This window comes from Branchiostoma floridae, chromosome 12 (genome assembly GCF_000003815.2).
Source record: "Branchiostoma floridae strain S238N-H82 chromosome 12, Bfl_VNyyK, whole genome shotgun sequence".
Taxonomy (NCBI): domain Eukaryota; kingdom Metazoa; phylum Chordata; class Leptocardii; order Amphioxiformes; family Branchiostomatidae; genus Branchiostoma; species Branchiostoma floridae.
Window position 1 is genome coordinate 2,502,438 of NC_049990.1, and position 16,525 is coordinate 2,518,962.

A 16,525-nucleotide genomic window follows, 5' to 3' on the forward strand; every position below is an offset into this window, starting at 1 on the left:
ACCGGTTATATTCCTCTCTATTTGTTCCATTTCTACGATTTTCCAGCGATCCGGAGTCTGGTAGAGACTAAAAAGTAGGAGTTAATTGGCCTAGGAGTGTTGGTTGGCTTGCCTCAGGTCGCAAACTGTGCTCCTCTGGCGTGTTTTCTGTCTTATTTGGCCAATACTATTTTTCCAGCGACCTGTGGAGGCTAATGTTTTAGGGTGTCTGTTGAGAAAATAGTAACATAACATTTCTCACTGGCAGACGATACGGACATTGTAATACCAAATATGAACTAGTGGTTAAGTTGAAAAGGCCTTGTCTTGGTCCAGTAATTGATTGATACATTGAAAGTAACCACCTACGAAAGTTACCTTTCCGTGACTTTTGAGCTTTGCTCCTTTTGATTAAATAGTGAAAGTGACGTAAGGTAAAACTTTTGCGGGGGCGTCAGAGAAGGATCGGTCGATATTCAAGTTTTGAGAGGGTGGGTTTGGGGCTCGAAGTTCGAGTGTGTGCTGGAGTGTGTGTGTGTGTATGTGTGGTGATCGTGTTTGTCCATCTATACACTCTTTTGTATGCATATAGATGCGTTCAGTATGTATGCGTACTGTTCAAACTTCATTGTCACGGGAAAGCGTAGAGTACGGTAGACCCATGGAAATATCACTCTCCAAGTAGACGGGTCGGATCCGACTGTTTTTGTGAGGCATCCCGGCGGCTACGAAGAAAATGATTCAAGATAGAAAGCCCGATAAAAACGCTTAAACCATTAAAAGCAGCCGGAGCCTTACTTTCAGAGAAAGAAATATAAATTGTGCTGTATATCTATACATATTACATGAACCGGAACTTTGTTGATGTTTCAACTCGATAGAGTATGAATTTATATGTATGTATGTATGTATTTATTTATTACATTAGCGTCCTTGGTAGGAACGCGATGTTAAGCGTTGGATTGATCTTCGACCAATCTTAAGATAGCAGCTGACGACTTTTGACCCAGGTGCGGCAGCGGTGGACTTCTCAGACGGCCCCTCGGCGAAACTTGCTTCCGCGAACAGTTGGTTTCGTCACACTCGGGACTTTCCGTCTAAACAAATGAGGCATTGTTTGGCAAGTGGTCCAGGTAAACCGCAGCGAAACCGTGTAGTTTAGGGGAGGGCAGGGTTAGTAGTTGTGTTGTTGCGCGGGAAAAATAACCACAATTTACGCACTTCAAGTCATAAAATTGAGGAAGATTGGCAGATAATGAGTCCATCAGTAAATTTTAGTGCAGCCGTTTGCCGCTTTCTCTAATAAAAAAAAAGCTCCCCTTTCCTTACATGGTACGGTCCACACGATGTTTGTTGACCCGAAAACCAAGACAAAGGCCCTCGCCCACTCCTCTCACCACGTTTCCTTGTGCCGGGGGTAGGTGCTGTCCCGCCTCTTTTCTGCGGTCAAAAATTAATTTTTGACCACTTATGCTTCCGCCGGAAGTCTTTAATTAGCTCCCACCTCACATGGGACAACCTGGCCACTTTCTCCAGGTGTACTCCTCGCCACAAGACGGCTTTCTTGAAGTGTAGTCCTCGCCAGGTTTGCCTAAAGGGGCCACAGCACAATGAATGAAATCGCGTACAACAAGGTCGCGGCAGGCGGCGTGGAGAGACAGATACGGATCCTGAAGTGGACTGTGGCGGGTCTGTTTGCCACGGTCGTCTGCCTGACCGGAGCGTTCGTCTACGTCACCGTCAATCTCTTCAGCAAACTGGACGCCGTGGATCGGACGGAGCCGTGGACGGGTGGCGGAAGGCTGGGACCGGGGGACACGGGTTCTAATCCCACCATTCAGGAGGTAAATATACACAGGCTTGGATCTCCGAGCAGATGTTGTGAGGGAAGGTCGCAACGTTTCCTGGTGAAAGAAAACAGGACCAAACTTTGTCCAAAGGAAATTTTGCTACCTTCCTCCTAACATCTGCTTGGAGATAAGTAAAGACACATAGATTTTAGGAAGTTTAAGTAGTCAAAGCCATCTAAAGATAAAGATAAAGATTTCGACTACAGGACGAAAAGAAAATTTTACGAGCTTCCTCCTAATATCTACTTTGAGATAAGTTAAGTCATAGATTTTATAACGTTAAACTAGTAAGAGCAACTAAAAGATAAAGATTACGACTTAACTGTCTAAATGTGACTATAGGAATGCCTTAGTTTTTAAAGTATATATGCTAGCTTTGTGTCTGAACTTCGGCGTGGTAAAGGTAGCCACGTATCACCAAATCTGTATTGGCTGTGGACTTAGGCATTACGGGGAGGTTAAGTCAGTTTCTAGTCTTTGTACTTCATATAACGTTCGGTCATGATTCCGATAGTGTAGAGCGGTCCGAGGCTGAAACCAAGAAACTTTCTACAGTTTCCTTCACACCTGTTAGCATAGGTTCGCGCGCTCGCAGTGGGTTTCCAGCGACATGTTTTTACAGACTACCCAGACTTGCCCAAGGCAAAGGGTACACGGGTGAACTTTGAGCGTTCAGCTTCCGTAAAAGTGTAAATGTTTGCGGGGTTTGAATTCGCCGTAGGAAGAAAATGGATTTCAATTGAGCGTTTGCGGTGCACCGGTGGTTTTAACTTCGCGGTTGAAGCAGAAATTTTCGCGGCGGGTTAGAGTTCGCGGTGAAGGACTCACCACAAAAACCGCGCACACAAAACAACCGCAAACATCCCGCCTTTTTACAGTATGTGGCAGTTGGTTTGCGTTATCCGCTTGAGTTGGCGCTTGTTGAGATTGCCTATCAGACATTGTCAGACTTGTCAGACTTGTTTTCGTCTCGGAGACTCTGAGATTAACCGCAACCGAGCTGCCAAGTGTTATTACTTACTTAGCCTCCCGCGGGTTTTACTGGTCAGCTGTTTATGAAGTCAGTCTGGTGACAAATACCTTTATAACGTTTGTTAGGCCTCTCATTCTGAAGACTTCGACATGATTGAGTTTAAAAGTTGTGATCTTCGTGCGAAAGAAGTTAATCTCTAAGCTAAAGGGATACTAGTATTCTGAAATTTTAGTTTTGCATGGAGAATGTGCCAATGGCCTTGAGTTAAGAGCAAAATGGCTTTAGAAAACAGTTCTTACTCCGAAAGAAACTATGTAATAGCCGTCACTCTTCTCTGCTGTCCAAACTGACGCAGTGTCAAGAGTGTTTCCTGCTGTTTTGACTTTTAGTATACTTAGCGTCCCACCGGTGTTACAGCTGACAAGGTCAACATCACAAACTTCTCAATCACTTCTCCCCAAAGTTGTCACCCTGTCCAGGGTTTGCATTTTGATAAATACAGGTCAAAACCTTGAATTAGGTCAACGTAGCAAATGGAAGTTTGTGGGTTAAATCAATCATTCAATGAGTTTGATAGTTGAAATCTTCGTGAGACGTGTACAGAACCAGACATAATGACATTTCAGACTTGCCTCACGGGTACCATGGGTCTATTGTTACTGTGATTGCTAGTTTATATATGCTGACTTAAACCCCTGAATTACTTCCTTACAAACTTGTCCGCAAACTTGTCCGTCTGGTCAAAAGCACCAAAACGCGGCGTAACTTTCGTGAGAACTATGATTAGAGCCCGAAATCAAGAATTTTCCGTGTTGACTGAGTCTATTGTTATTGTTTCTGCACGACTAATTCCAACTTTACAAAAGTATAACACATAAAATACTTCGTTGCCAAGTAGTTTAGCCCACTGGGTTTTGTAGGATCCCTACAGACCCCATCATTATGAATTACCCCTTGTTGGTGTTTCTGGCTGGCGTACTGTCAGTATCAGTTCGTAAAGCTAGACTTACGAAGTCTGTTTTGCCTCCAAAATGAGGGTTTGCATGGGGGTTCTGACAACGCTTTACTCTGAATTCAGAAGACCTACCTATTATGCTAAAGTTAGTGAAGGCTATTGCGCAAAATGTAATCTCCCAACTACGAATTACGTAAAAAATAAAAGACGCTTTCCCCGCAAATTACGGGAAGTCAAAATAGGTTCAAAGACGCCCCTCGGTAGTTCCTGAGCAAGGTGCTAGGGGGCCGAATCCTACACAACATCTTCCTTACATCACAATCTATCTGCCACCTACAAGGCAAAACCATAGCATGTCCGAGTCATCAAACAATGACGTTCCGCTGCAGTACCAAGAGCGCACACAATGGGGCCCAAAATTGTCCTTGAAATTTGTCTTTCCGACCCCTATCCACATATCAAATGTTATTATCATCCATCCAGAGTTTCATAAGTTATGCTGACCACAAATATATATCCGGAAACATAGACAAACACACAGACACACCAAAAACAACACCTCCATTTTTCACGGAGGTAAAAAGAGCATACATGTACAGACCCTCGTATCGAACGCAAGGTAAGCGTTATTCCAGACAGCAACACCGACATGACCGATAACCCCGCCACGAAGCACGCGATGTTTACGCCTTGGGCATTTCCTTGTCGAGATAAGGTTACAGACGGCTGTTTTCTTAAGGCTTAAAAACGCCGTCTCAAACATGAAGGAAGTTTTCTTTAAAGACTTGATATACAGTCTCAAGCTTGAAGGAAGTTGGATGTCCGGCTTCTTTCTCGGACGAATCTTGGTACGCTCTCCAAGTAGATGTTAGTGTCCGGCTTGATTTGAACGTCTTTTGTACTGGAAAGTACACTATCAGATAAGAAGTTTTAAAACACTGTTTTTTAACATATAAATTATAACGTGCTGTTAGACAGACTGCCTAAATTATGGGTGAAGCTAGGATGAGACTTAAATTGCAATGTCCTCTAAGTCTATTACTTACGTTGGAGCAAAAACTTTGCTAAGAAGAACAAACTGGATTATGATTTAAGGTTGTCCAATCTAAACATGAAGTACCGAAATTCTGGGCCCTCTAGCGGTCCCTTTTACACCACATGGATTTGGTTATCGTTAAATTAGCGCTGCTTCACTTCACAGATGTTGACATTGACATATCGTTTATCATTTTCCTCAGATCGTAGCAGAAATCTTAAAAAACGAAACTCTCTGGCGGGATAAACATACAGGTGAGGATAGAATGTTGTTATAAATCCGTCATTGTATGTAGGCTGTGGGTTTGCTAAGTCATGATCAGTATTCCCTCTCCTTTAGTTTCGGGCTTCTCACTCTTTCTCTCCCTCTTAGCTCTCCCTCTACCCTCTCTCTCTCTGTCTCTCTCTCTTTCTCTCTCTCTAGCTCTCTCTCTACACACACACACTCACACAGTCTCTCTCTCTTGTGCTCTCTCTATCTATCTATCTATAGCTCCCTCTATTTCTCTCTCTCGATTAGTTACTGTTTCCAAATACATATGCACATTTAGGAAAAGCTTTTCAACTCTCTCAATATCTTTCTCAGTTCACCCTGCTTTCTTTCCCTCCATGTCCTATCTCTTTTGGTGATCTCCAAATGCATACTCACATTTTCTATAACTTTTCAACCCGCAAGTATATATAGGCGTTTCAAATAGACGCCAAAATTAGATAGCTTGTGTACGGTATAGGGGGTTCTATCAGAAAAAGTGTGACTTGATCGCGTAACTTTGCTTTTATTGAAAAGTCATTTATTTCATGTTTTTACTCCCCAGATACCAGCAGAAGAAGAGAGTTCGTGCCCCAGGGCCCCTTCACCCTGCATAACGACTCCAGCAGGGCGTACCTGGCCAAACCCATGGCGCACCTCACGGGGAAATCTGGCTCGGCAAGGCACAGTGAGTATAACTACTAGTAGTCCCTACCTGACAAACTACTCATGCTATAGGGAGAATATTTACAGTGAAGTTTGGCCACCATAGCGTTTCATTTTCCCGCCCAGTTGGCATATGTTAACCTTCGAAGCAGAAGGCCTGGCGCCTGGCGGAGTGTTTTTGACACCGTGCAAGGACTACATGTACAAGTGACAATCTTTATTGACACGACAAAAGTACAGCGACTTTCGTAAGGTCTACATGTATAACAACTACTTACAGTACAACTAAACACATATATATGGATATCTATAGGTATGAATAAATCAGCATGTCATTTACACTATTGGTTCTACGGTATAAACAATCGTGAATATATTTGCCCACTTGTACACAGTGAGGATTATCGCCTCCCAGAATGTAGCTGAGTTTATCTATCGAACAGAGACCCTATGGGAGAAGCAGGGTTTTCGAAGGCTGCTCGGGAAATTCCCTTACCCATCTAGATCGCAAGGTTAGATCGCAGTGAGAGAGTTAACATCATCTTTATTGAGTTTAGGACAAGATAAATGGCTGATAAGACACCTAGGAAAACCTCTTTTCTGGATTATGGTCCGGTTGCCAAACCCCAGTTTTGTGGATAACCTTGCAATGAGGTCGACCGTACAAAGTTTTTTTTTTCTGTTTCTATAGTACTGAAAATATCCATATATTTCGCCAATGTAAAAATGAACTTGCACTCAAATATTTTTTTTCTGTTGATTAATTTTGTACGTCTGATTTTCCCCTCAGCTCGGCGGCACGGCAGGGGAGAGAGAACCGTGAGGATCCAGAGCTGGGAGTCCCGACAGGGCCTAGCAACGGTTGCTAACGGCATGACGCACAGGGAAGGCGCCATCAGGGTTCCTGTGGACGGACTGTACTATGTCTACAGGTAGGGGACATACCTCCTCAAAAACATTTATATATATATGGTCATTTAAATATATACCAGACACGCGTACGGCTCCAAATCTGACCTGCTTTAAGAGACTCTTGAAGTAAAAGTAATTGACCAAAGCGAACGGACACGGACTATGAACACTTAGCCATCTGCACCACTATATGTTTTGTACCATGTATGTGTAGTGATATAGGTTAATGGATTTATTAGTACTCAATGTAATCTGTATCTGTATTATATTTTATCTGACCCCGACCTCCCTCATGACCTCAATGAAAAGCGGCCTGCTGGTCGATTTGAGCTTCTCATGAATAAATGAAGGTTCAAACAAAACAAGTCACCAGCCCCTCCAGCTCTGTCCTGCCACTTGCTACATTATGTAATCGAACACCACACAAGGGGAATGAGGTTTTTTCATAGCTCGAGTGCAGTCTGACCTCGTTACGGCTTGCCTTCATAGCCAAGTAGAGCGTTACTCCTCTTCGTTTCTCAATATAAGTATGTTGGGTTACCCAACATACTTATATTGAGAAACGAAGAGGAGTAACTTGGGTTATTTCGTTTTTATCTCCACCTGGGTTCACAGGATTAAAAACGTCGAGCGTAGCGTTTTGTTAGATACTTCGCTACGCCTCGCATTGAATGAACGAACTAATGGATGAAAGACCAACGGAAGAATGAATGTGTGAATGAATGAATGAATGAATGAATGAATGAATGAATGAATGAATGAATGAATGAATGAATGAATGAATGAATGAATGAATGAATGAATGAATAATCTAATGGCGTTCATAGCCTCGCTCATCTGCTCACCCCTGCTTTTCTCGAAAAGTGTGTTGGTCTCTTTCGTTCTCATTTTTTGATATTTCTGTCCCTCCAGTCAGCTGTATTTCCGGCACGTGCGCCTCCCTGCGACCGACGGGAGTTCTGCAGAAGACCACACCGGTGACCACCAGCTGCTACACTCCACCTTCAAGAAAAGCGCCACCTACCCGGAAAAGCAGGAAATCATGAAGAGTGCAAGAACAAGGTACGTTTATCTAAATTTGTTTGTTTCCTTGTTGTGCTTTTATTCCAGTATTAATATGTCTCCTTAACCGAGACGGGGGCCGATACCAACTTCCAAGCTCCTTTGCTGACGTCACACTTCCGGTCTGGATGTGTGACATAGGCTTTGGTCATTACAACTTGAAAAGCATCAGGTCTAATTGGCCCCTAAACATGAGCGAATTAAAGAATGGGATCAAGCAGAAGCAACCATAGGAGCGAACTACTATCCGGATGGTACCCAGGCTAGCAAAGTTAGTAGTAGTGGTAGTGATATATAGGATGAACTCTACCATCTCTGATCGTATTTTTGTCTTTGCTAATTTTCTCCCGCAGATGTTGGAGCAAAGACAGCCAGTACGGCCTGCTGTCTAGTTACCAGGGCGGGGTGTTCCGGCTGCGGGCGGGGGACAGGCTCTTCGTACAAGTCAGTAACGTCGCCTTGGTCAGCTTCGAGGAGGCCGCAAGCTACTTCGGAGCCTTCATGATATAGAAGGAGAGAGCTACCACTCCTGTAGTACCCTCTACGAGTCGGGCTTTGGCTTTTTACAGTGAGAGACTGGCTAGCATGCCTTCGTAGGACTACAAGAAACCGAGAACAGTTAGAACTGAAATGCCAACAGAAAAAAAAAACGCATCATAAGTCGACGTCCCCCAAAAGTAGCCTCTGCCAGGCCTCACAGGTCGCAGTTAGCCGACCGAGGAGTTAAGTTTCCAGCCACATGTGGAGTCTGGCAGGGGCTACATCAAAAGCCAGACTCGTAAAACCTGCTTAGGAGGCATCTACAACCTTTTCCTGCCAGGCCAGCTACATACATGTAACGGCTATGGCCTATAGGTCAAAATGAGCCAATCAGATACAACCCCGCCTTTGTTGGAGGAACAGTTTGCAGCCAATCACGTTGCGTCTTGACCCCTCCTGGCTTCGTCATTGGTTGATGACTTCCCCTCCAACAACAGGTGATGAAGTAAGTGTATCTGATTGGCTGATGACTACCTAGCACTGAACACGTGAACCAGGTAGTGAAAACTATCAACTGTCGAAAGATTATGTCAAGTAAATGGCATAAAATCATGTTGTTTGCAACGGAATTCCTGACATGACTATAGATGTCTCGACAAAACAAACTTTAAGAACATGAATATTTCTCTAAGTAGAGGAATGTCAGACAGTATTGGTACATGCCAAGTTTTGTAAAATTAATGTAAATATGTACATAATAGTAGAATCTTAACAGAACTTAAGCTTTTTAACTCGAGTTAACATTAAGACGAGCATAGTTTTACGTTTTACTTAGTCAAGACACCCTGTGTATATATTGTACATAAATTTTCCTTATGCTTGTCGTTCAAGTGTTTATAAGTTTCTTTTTGCCAGCTTTTTTTACTTTTGGTACATAGTAACAAGTTCGCTAAAGCATAACGTTAGACTAATAAAAGTAATTCCGCATATTTTTCAATAATTACAAAATGCTAAGTGTTGTTTTAATGTGTAAAAATTGTACATGTGCAACTGCTGCTTGGCTGAATAGCTCTACACTGCCAAAGAAATATATGATACACACTTTTCTATCATTCGTGCGGACTGATGGGACCAAATAAAACACGCTTTACACGGAATCCTGCCATCTGTCGTTACTGTCGCATCATGACAATAATGGTTTATCGCTTCCTAGTTACCTTCACAAAAACAATTAATAGAAATATGTTCAAGCCGGTCACCTGCCCAAAACGGTCACTTTTGTCCGGTCCCCAGGCGACCGCCTTGAGCAGGTTTCACTAGTATTTTTATGTCGAACAGCATAAGCGAAGAGGCCATGGATGAATTGTCATAAAATATGAAATGATTAGATTGTATAGATCCCCCAGTTGCTTTCCTTGGTACTGCAACAGAACTCCCGTTTTTTATATCCCGTGTCTTGTAAACGTGATCACGATCTTCTCATGGTAGATAGTTCATGTTTTATTATATCTAGTAACGAAAATGCAACTACTTCATTCATTCACGAGCAGTTGAAATTGAAACGGACATTCCGGCATACCTGATGAATAAACAATACCCGCGTTCTGTTTAACCATTCAGGTAATACCCCCCTCACATTAGGCGCGATTCGATCGGACGACGAGTCTGCGAGCTCTAATTTACGAGGAGGAATGACCATGATTCCGACGAAGAAATGGCAGAGTTCCCACTTCCCGAAAGGGTCATGCCTCCTCGTAATTTAGAGCTCGCAGACTCGTCGTCCGATCGAATCGCGCCTAATGTGAGGGGGTATATGTAACATAAATATAGATGGTTGCTACTTCAATGGTATACATTCGTGAATGTATATGATTTGTCGAATTGATGTCAGACACTTTTCTTTTGAATCCCTGGTTAATACGTTTTGGTAAAGAGTTCAGCTGGAAATCAGTTGTCGCAATTGAAGGTACCTCCAGAAAGATCCATAAACAGATAAACTGACATTTGTTTCCTCATTTTCGCGACTTCAGGTTCTGATATTTAGTTTAGCGGCACGACTTCTGCTCACAGTACCATGAAAAGGAAGTAGGTCCTCTGCAAAAATCCTCGCACCACTGAGCACAATGCCACACCAGTAAGGCCACTCGGGTTGAAATGAGTACCTGACTTCGGTTAGGGCCATCCCTTAGATAGGACGTTAAATGAAGGTAACGTGTTTGAGGAGAGCCACACCTCGAATCATCAAAGCGTCACTGCAGAGGTCTTATTTGTTATCAAGTTAAGGTTCGACTGGCGAGAAAAAAACAAACACTCCGCTATGTGCAATACTACACGCCTTGCCACAAGTCAACAGAGGACTGTCGCACAACAAACTTCTGTTTTCTGTTCGGTGACTTTGACACAGCAAGTTATCCAGCGATACTAAGTAGTGTTAAACAGTGTGTAATGATTATAAATTAGATATTGAGACATAGTAGCATTCTTCAGTTGCTGCGAGTTCCCGCCATTAGGTTAACCATTGTGAGGAACATAAGAATGAGAAGCAACGACACCTGAAAGCGATAGGGGAATCACCTTCTATATATAGCTATGACGTCTCCCTAGAAACGACCAATAGGATTAAAGTTGCCCATAGAAGGGTTAGATTACCGAGAAGGGAAATGTTGAACGTTTCGTTGATAGCAGTGAAAGATGGCGGCTAAGTGTTTATTCCACTTGAAGGCAATTTTTCACTTGAAAAGAAACCTTACGAAGACACAATGCTTCACATGTAAGTCCCTAGCGTCCCATACCACGCAAAATTAATAAAGATAAGGCATAAAATATCGAACAAAAAGAAAACAAGCTCAGAGTTGTGGACAAAACAAATTACATCACTTACCAGCTACCATGACAAGGGGGAACCCCCTTACCTGTCATTTGTTTGTAATTCTGCATTGGCCAATAGTAAAACCTTTACCTTCTATGGTAGCTTGGGGTCTGTTGTCAAAAACAAAGCTAAAATGCTTTAGAAGCGCGGTAGTGGTTAACGGTCATTTAATGCAGTTGCACTTTCGCTAAGGAATGTTTCGCTGTGGAAACTATCTTACCGCAGATACCTGGCTTCACTTGCTGTACTGGCATAAGAACTGTGTAGACCATGGGAGGGGTGGATCCCTACACAAACCTGAAACATGCCGACCTGACGGAGCTCAAGACTAAACTATCCCTCCTCTCCGCAGCGGTGGTGTTGTTGGTTGTTGTTGTGGTGGGTTTGCTGGTGGCGCTGGTCTGTGTGACGGTGTTTCTTACAGAGAAGGTACAAGATGTACAGGAAGTGACCGAGGAGTTAGGCTTACCTGAAGGAAGTGTGTTCAAGGGCGAACCGGGTAAGGGGAAGACAAGCATCGCGGCGTATGTCACTGGGGTAAGGCACTTCTTTTTACACAGCTATATTACATAGCAGAATAGTATGTTATTTGCCAAATATACATACAGTCATGAGTAAAATACTTGTGTTGTGTATAAAGAACATTTATTATCCTGCCACTGCCACACATTTGTAGATGGGCATGTTGTAATATCTCTGACAGTCGTATGCAGGGAACAATGTGTTGGCGATATAGTCAGCCCCTCCTTTGAGTAGCAGATCTTCCATATCTGTTAATTCCAAAAACGATACATGCTACAAAACCGCGACCATTTGAAGGAAACAGGCCCTGTGTCAGCAAGTTGGCAACCTTCTCTGACACCCAGATAAGGTTCAAAACACTTTCATTTTCGGGAGGTGTTTTTCAAAACGCGTCCCGTGCAAGGCATGCTTTAGGCTATGTCATTATGTTATTGAAGTGTGTGACCACGAAGTAAAATGGGGAAGTCATGCTTGACATAAAAGGTATACCATGTGGTACTGGCTAACAATCTTACATTATATCTATCGGTCTATCGGTCGGCCGCAAGGCGGGCGACTGCAAGTCTCCACTGTTTCTTGTCGGCAGCCAGGGTTTTGATCTGCCCCGGTGTGAGTAGGCCGCTTTCGTCCCATTAGTGGTTAACTAATCAATATTTGCGGTCGCGGTTAGTTCCTCTTTTGTTTGTGACACGGTTTCTGTCAAAACAATGCGGTGAATGGAATTGTAAAACATCAGTACTTGACATAGGCGCTATACATGTAACGTTAGGTATGTTGACTTGGGTAACCAAATAAGGTTTTAGTCTGATTGATTGTTTTCGCGCGGTGTTAAGTTGCCATTATTTATTCATTGGGGCTCTTTGAGCGGAGTTTCGTGTCTGGACCTGTTGCAGTGGCGCAGTCAGTAAAAGTAAAGCCACAACAAGGCCCTCAGTCGACCTTGACCTTCGTTTTCCCCAAGCCTACCCACGAACCAAATATCATTATAATCCATCCATAGCTCAGTCTACTGACAAAGTATGCGAAAACACAAATACACACAGAACAGTACCTCCAGTGGACTATAAACCTCCTTCACGAAAGTAAAAGTCGCTGTAGGTGTGCTACGTATACATACTCGTGTCATAGGCATGGCAGTTGTGTTCATGTTTACCTACATGGAAGGAAAGTAAACATTGTTACGTAGACCCCCTTCATGGAATAAAATGCGCTCTTGGGAGGCCACTAGTGCCCCAGGCATTTAAGTTATGTTCATGTTTACCTTTTCACGGAAGGGAAACGTACCGCTGTGCTCCGTTTCTTCTTCCTCTTCTCCAAACTTCGAGAAAAACAACAACATCGATATCTCCTAAGTAATGAGCTTGGAATAACTTGGGATCATTACAGCTGGTAGGTCGGTGCCTGCGACACTGTATCTTTGGTATTCTAACAAATATCTATACTATAATGATTTTATGGAACATGGGCGCAAATGACATTTTAAGCACAAAATCGAACTTAAGAACCACTTTCGACTTTTAAAACCGGGCCGGGGTCACTAGATAATTAATAACTTTGGAACACACCATACGGTCATATAGATATTCTGTACTCAAATGATGCTTTATATATGATATATATCACATGTAAACATTCTGCATATTTTTCCATTCTTTCCAACTACAGATCATTAAACAGGTACTGGGGAACCACACTAACGATGATAAAGGTATGTGCATGCGTTTTCATGGCGCTTCAAAATGTTAGAAAATGTTGTTTCTACAGACTGTAATTCCATATTGTAACACATTTGTATTTTAGGAAGGACAGTGTGAGTGATGTCTTTGCCTGGTATGATAGTCGTGTACAAGTGAATTAGGGTTTAGGAAATTATCAAACATATTAGAGATATCATTGGATATGTAGGTAAACGTGAATATACTGATCTGTCAAGTTCCAAGCCAACTGTTGATCTAAAGTGACACGAATCGGAGTTGAAGAGCTTTTAATGCACAGACCCGGATCGGGATCTCTACCGGCAGACTGGACGCGATTGCAATGTCTGCCCTGACCTCTGTATTCAAACCTTTCGGTTTAGTTATCCAACATGGAGGACAATTCTTACCTTATCATCACATGAGTGCAAACACCCTAAAGAAAAAGAACTAAACTAAATTATATATATATTACAAATGAAACGAAAGTAGCTCTTGGTTAAATGGACATTTTTTTAATCAACAGATAAAGAAGACACGGGAGAGTTTCTCCTACAGGGACCGTTCTACCGTAAAGACGGGGAGGAGGAGCAGACCTTCCTGGCCAAGCCGATGGCTCACCTCACAGGATCAACTCTGAACCGTCCCCAGCCCTTGGGTATCTAACTACTCATATGATCAATCCCATAATCAATCAATCAATCTTTGTATCTCCTCGTATGTTTGTCCAATAGCATCAACATCTAGAAAGGCCGACATTCGCTCTTGAGCAAATAAAGCATATTTCAATCCATCTCTATCCAAATACAGAAGTGTACTGTTTCATATCAGCCTTTTGGTTTTGCAAATCTTGACCTATCCTTAAACACCAAACAAAATGGATTTTTAAAACGTTTCAATCCTAATACCAGAATGTACACCTTCCGGAACACGATTATCTATGCAAAGGGCTGGCACATTCCCAGTGCTAGCTAAATAAAGCCAATCATGTACCAAATTCCTAAATACCAACGTTCTATTCGACGAATGTCGGGACGTAACCCCATTCTTATAGATAAGTGTGGTGGGTTCTTTAACGTTTTCGATGCAAGGCTCTCCTCAAACACGGGCGTTTTCCCAATTTACGTCCCATACAAAGACTATCATTCTCCTACGCAGAGGGGAACAAAGTCGTCTCAAAATTGCTTTGTACCATGGGTCACAGATCCATTTCTGTTGTGGGAGCATGAAGACCATATACATCAGCATAGATAGGAGTTATCGGTTGGTGAACACAAGAGCATTTCTTTAACGATATCGTTGTTCTATTCCAGGCCATGGCCACTCGAACCACAGCACCTTACGTGTGAGGCACTGGGAATCGAACCAGGGACTGGCGACCCTGGCGAACGGGATGAAGTACCGAGACGGCTACATCAAAGTACCGCAGGACGGACTGTACTATGTCTACAGGTAACCTATCAAATGCACGTTTTCAGTGGCGTCAAGTGGCTGAGAGGCTAGGCTAGCTGGCATTAGATCGAGAGGTCGGGGGTTCGATTCCTGGTTGCGTTGTGTCCTTCAGAAAGGCACTTCAAACAACTTTCATTACCTAATACTCAAGACAAGATTTGAAATCAGTTGTTTTAGCCTGAGCGCCAGCTTCAGTAGTTACCACCAGCTCGATCCTTTCTGACACGAAAGGATTAGGTGGCCAGTGGCTTTTTCTGCCATTTCTCTACAACTAAGTTGGATAGCCCTTATCGCATTGCAGAACGATCTAACTTGATTTGTTAGGCTGTATAAAAAAAAAATACAGACAGGGCAACTCAACTAGCCGGCTTGAATATGTGGATATGTGGCGTTATTGGATGCATCTATGAAAGAGCTGACTAGGTTACAAATGTGAATTTGCCTTTAAACATCCAAATTTAAACATCAGATTACGTTTATGTTGACGTTTATCTAATATCTGGGTTTCTAGTCGGCTGTATTTCCGGTACACGAGAAACAGCAAGAATTGGGCGATGTAGTAGTAATTGGTTTATTAACAAAACATGTGCCTGTGCCAGTTTGGTCCCTTTTCTGTTACTTACTTACAAACTATCTTTTGCACCATTTCATACTCGTCATTATGTTAGCTTGCGTGGCCAGCTTTAAAAAAAATCATTTCTTGTTTTACCTGATGTCCGGTAAATGTGCTAAATGAATAACATGTATTTCAAGAGGGTTCATTATGAATGCGCCCATGATATGTAAAACACGTATTTTGGCATTACTTTCAATACAGTGAATAACTTATGAATGAGACCTTACCTGTGTGTTCTCAGTCAGCTGTATTTCCGGTACATGAGAGACAGCAAAGAGTCCCGCTCAACAGACAACCATCAACTGCTGCATTACACGTACAAGAAAAGCGCCACCTACCGGGACAAGCAGGAGGTCATGAAAAGTGCCCGGACAAAGTAAGTGCCACTGCCAGTTCTATGGCCGCACCTGGGACAATTTGTATTGGGGTTAAGGGCACAACCCGCCGTACGTGCAAATACGTGCTGTCTACTTGCCAAAACGTGGGCAATCTTTTGGGATCCGTACTGGTAAGTACCGCCTCCGTACGAACTCGTAGGGATCCCGACGGATTTTGGAGCACGCAGACACGCCGTAGAACTTTATGTGCAGGCAAAACTTTGTGTGCCACCGGGCTGCGAATTGGCACAACACCCCCCCCCCCCCCCCCGTACGTGCCAGTACGGGCGACGCGCCTGCCCTGTACAGCCTGAACGTTTTCAGAAACACGTGGCGGACGTGGCCTCTCAAAACACGTACGGACAAATTGCACGTATGGTGGGTTGTGCCCTTAGCTTTAGCGCCGAATGGCAGCCTCTCCAGACCCTTGATTTTAGCCCCGCCTATTGTAAGCTCCTCACAATTCAGCCCCTAGCTGTGAAGAGAGAGTAGTCGGCCCACAGAGTAACACTAAGAACATGCAGATAGGCCTACCCAACGCGCCAGAGACTCTTACAACAGTAAAGTCTGTGTGTGTGTGTGTTTTTTCAGATGTTGGAGTAAGCGTAGCCAGTACGGTCTGCTGTCGAGTTACCAGGGCGGGGTGTTCCGGCTGCGGGCGGGGGACAGACTCTTCGTGCAAGTCAGTAACGTCGCCATGGTCAGCTTCGAGGAGGCCGCAAGCTACTTCGGAGCCTTCATGATATAGAACGCCTGGCGCCATGTTGGTGTCCCTATTTGCATTTGAGTGTGTTACACCGATGGGCGTTAAAGCAGTTGTACAGAAACCCGCA

The 16,525-nt window shown here is 43.4% G+C and overlaps 2 protein-coding genes across 2 annotated transcripts; both read left to right on the forward strand.

Moving 5' to 3' along the window:
- The first annotated feature begins 1,589 nt into the window (after positions 1-1,589).
- Positions 1,590-8,917, forward strand: LOC118427973 (tumor necrosis factor ligand superfamily member 10-like). The gene is made up of 6 exons (XM_035837939.1): positions 1,590-1,823; positions 4,996-5,047; positions 5,608-5,730; positions 6,499-6,640; positions 7,533-7,682; positions 8,036-8,917. Exons 1-6 carry the CDS (start codon positions 1,590-1,592, stop codon positions 8,190-8,192), a joined length of 858 nt encoding a protein of 285 aa, XP_035693832.1. The 3' UTR covers positions 8,193-8,917.
- A 2,384-nt stretch (positions 8,918-11,301) lies between these two features.
- Positions 11,302-16,483, forward strand: LOC118427975 (tumor necrosis factor ligand superfamily member 10-like). Its single transcript, XM_035837941.1, has 6 exons — positions 11,302-11,568; positions 13,219-13,261; positions 13,774-13,905; positions 14,561-14,699; positions 15,557-15,691; positions 16,284-16,483. The coding sequence occupies exons 1-6, from the start codon at positions 11,302-11,304 to the stop codon at positions 16,438-16,440; spliced, it is 873 nt and encodes a 290-aa protein (XP_035693834.1). The 3' UTR covers positions 16,441-16,483.
- The last annotated feature ends 42 nt before the right edge of the window (positions 16,484-16,525 follow it).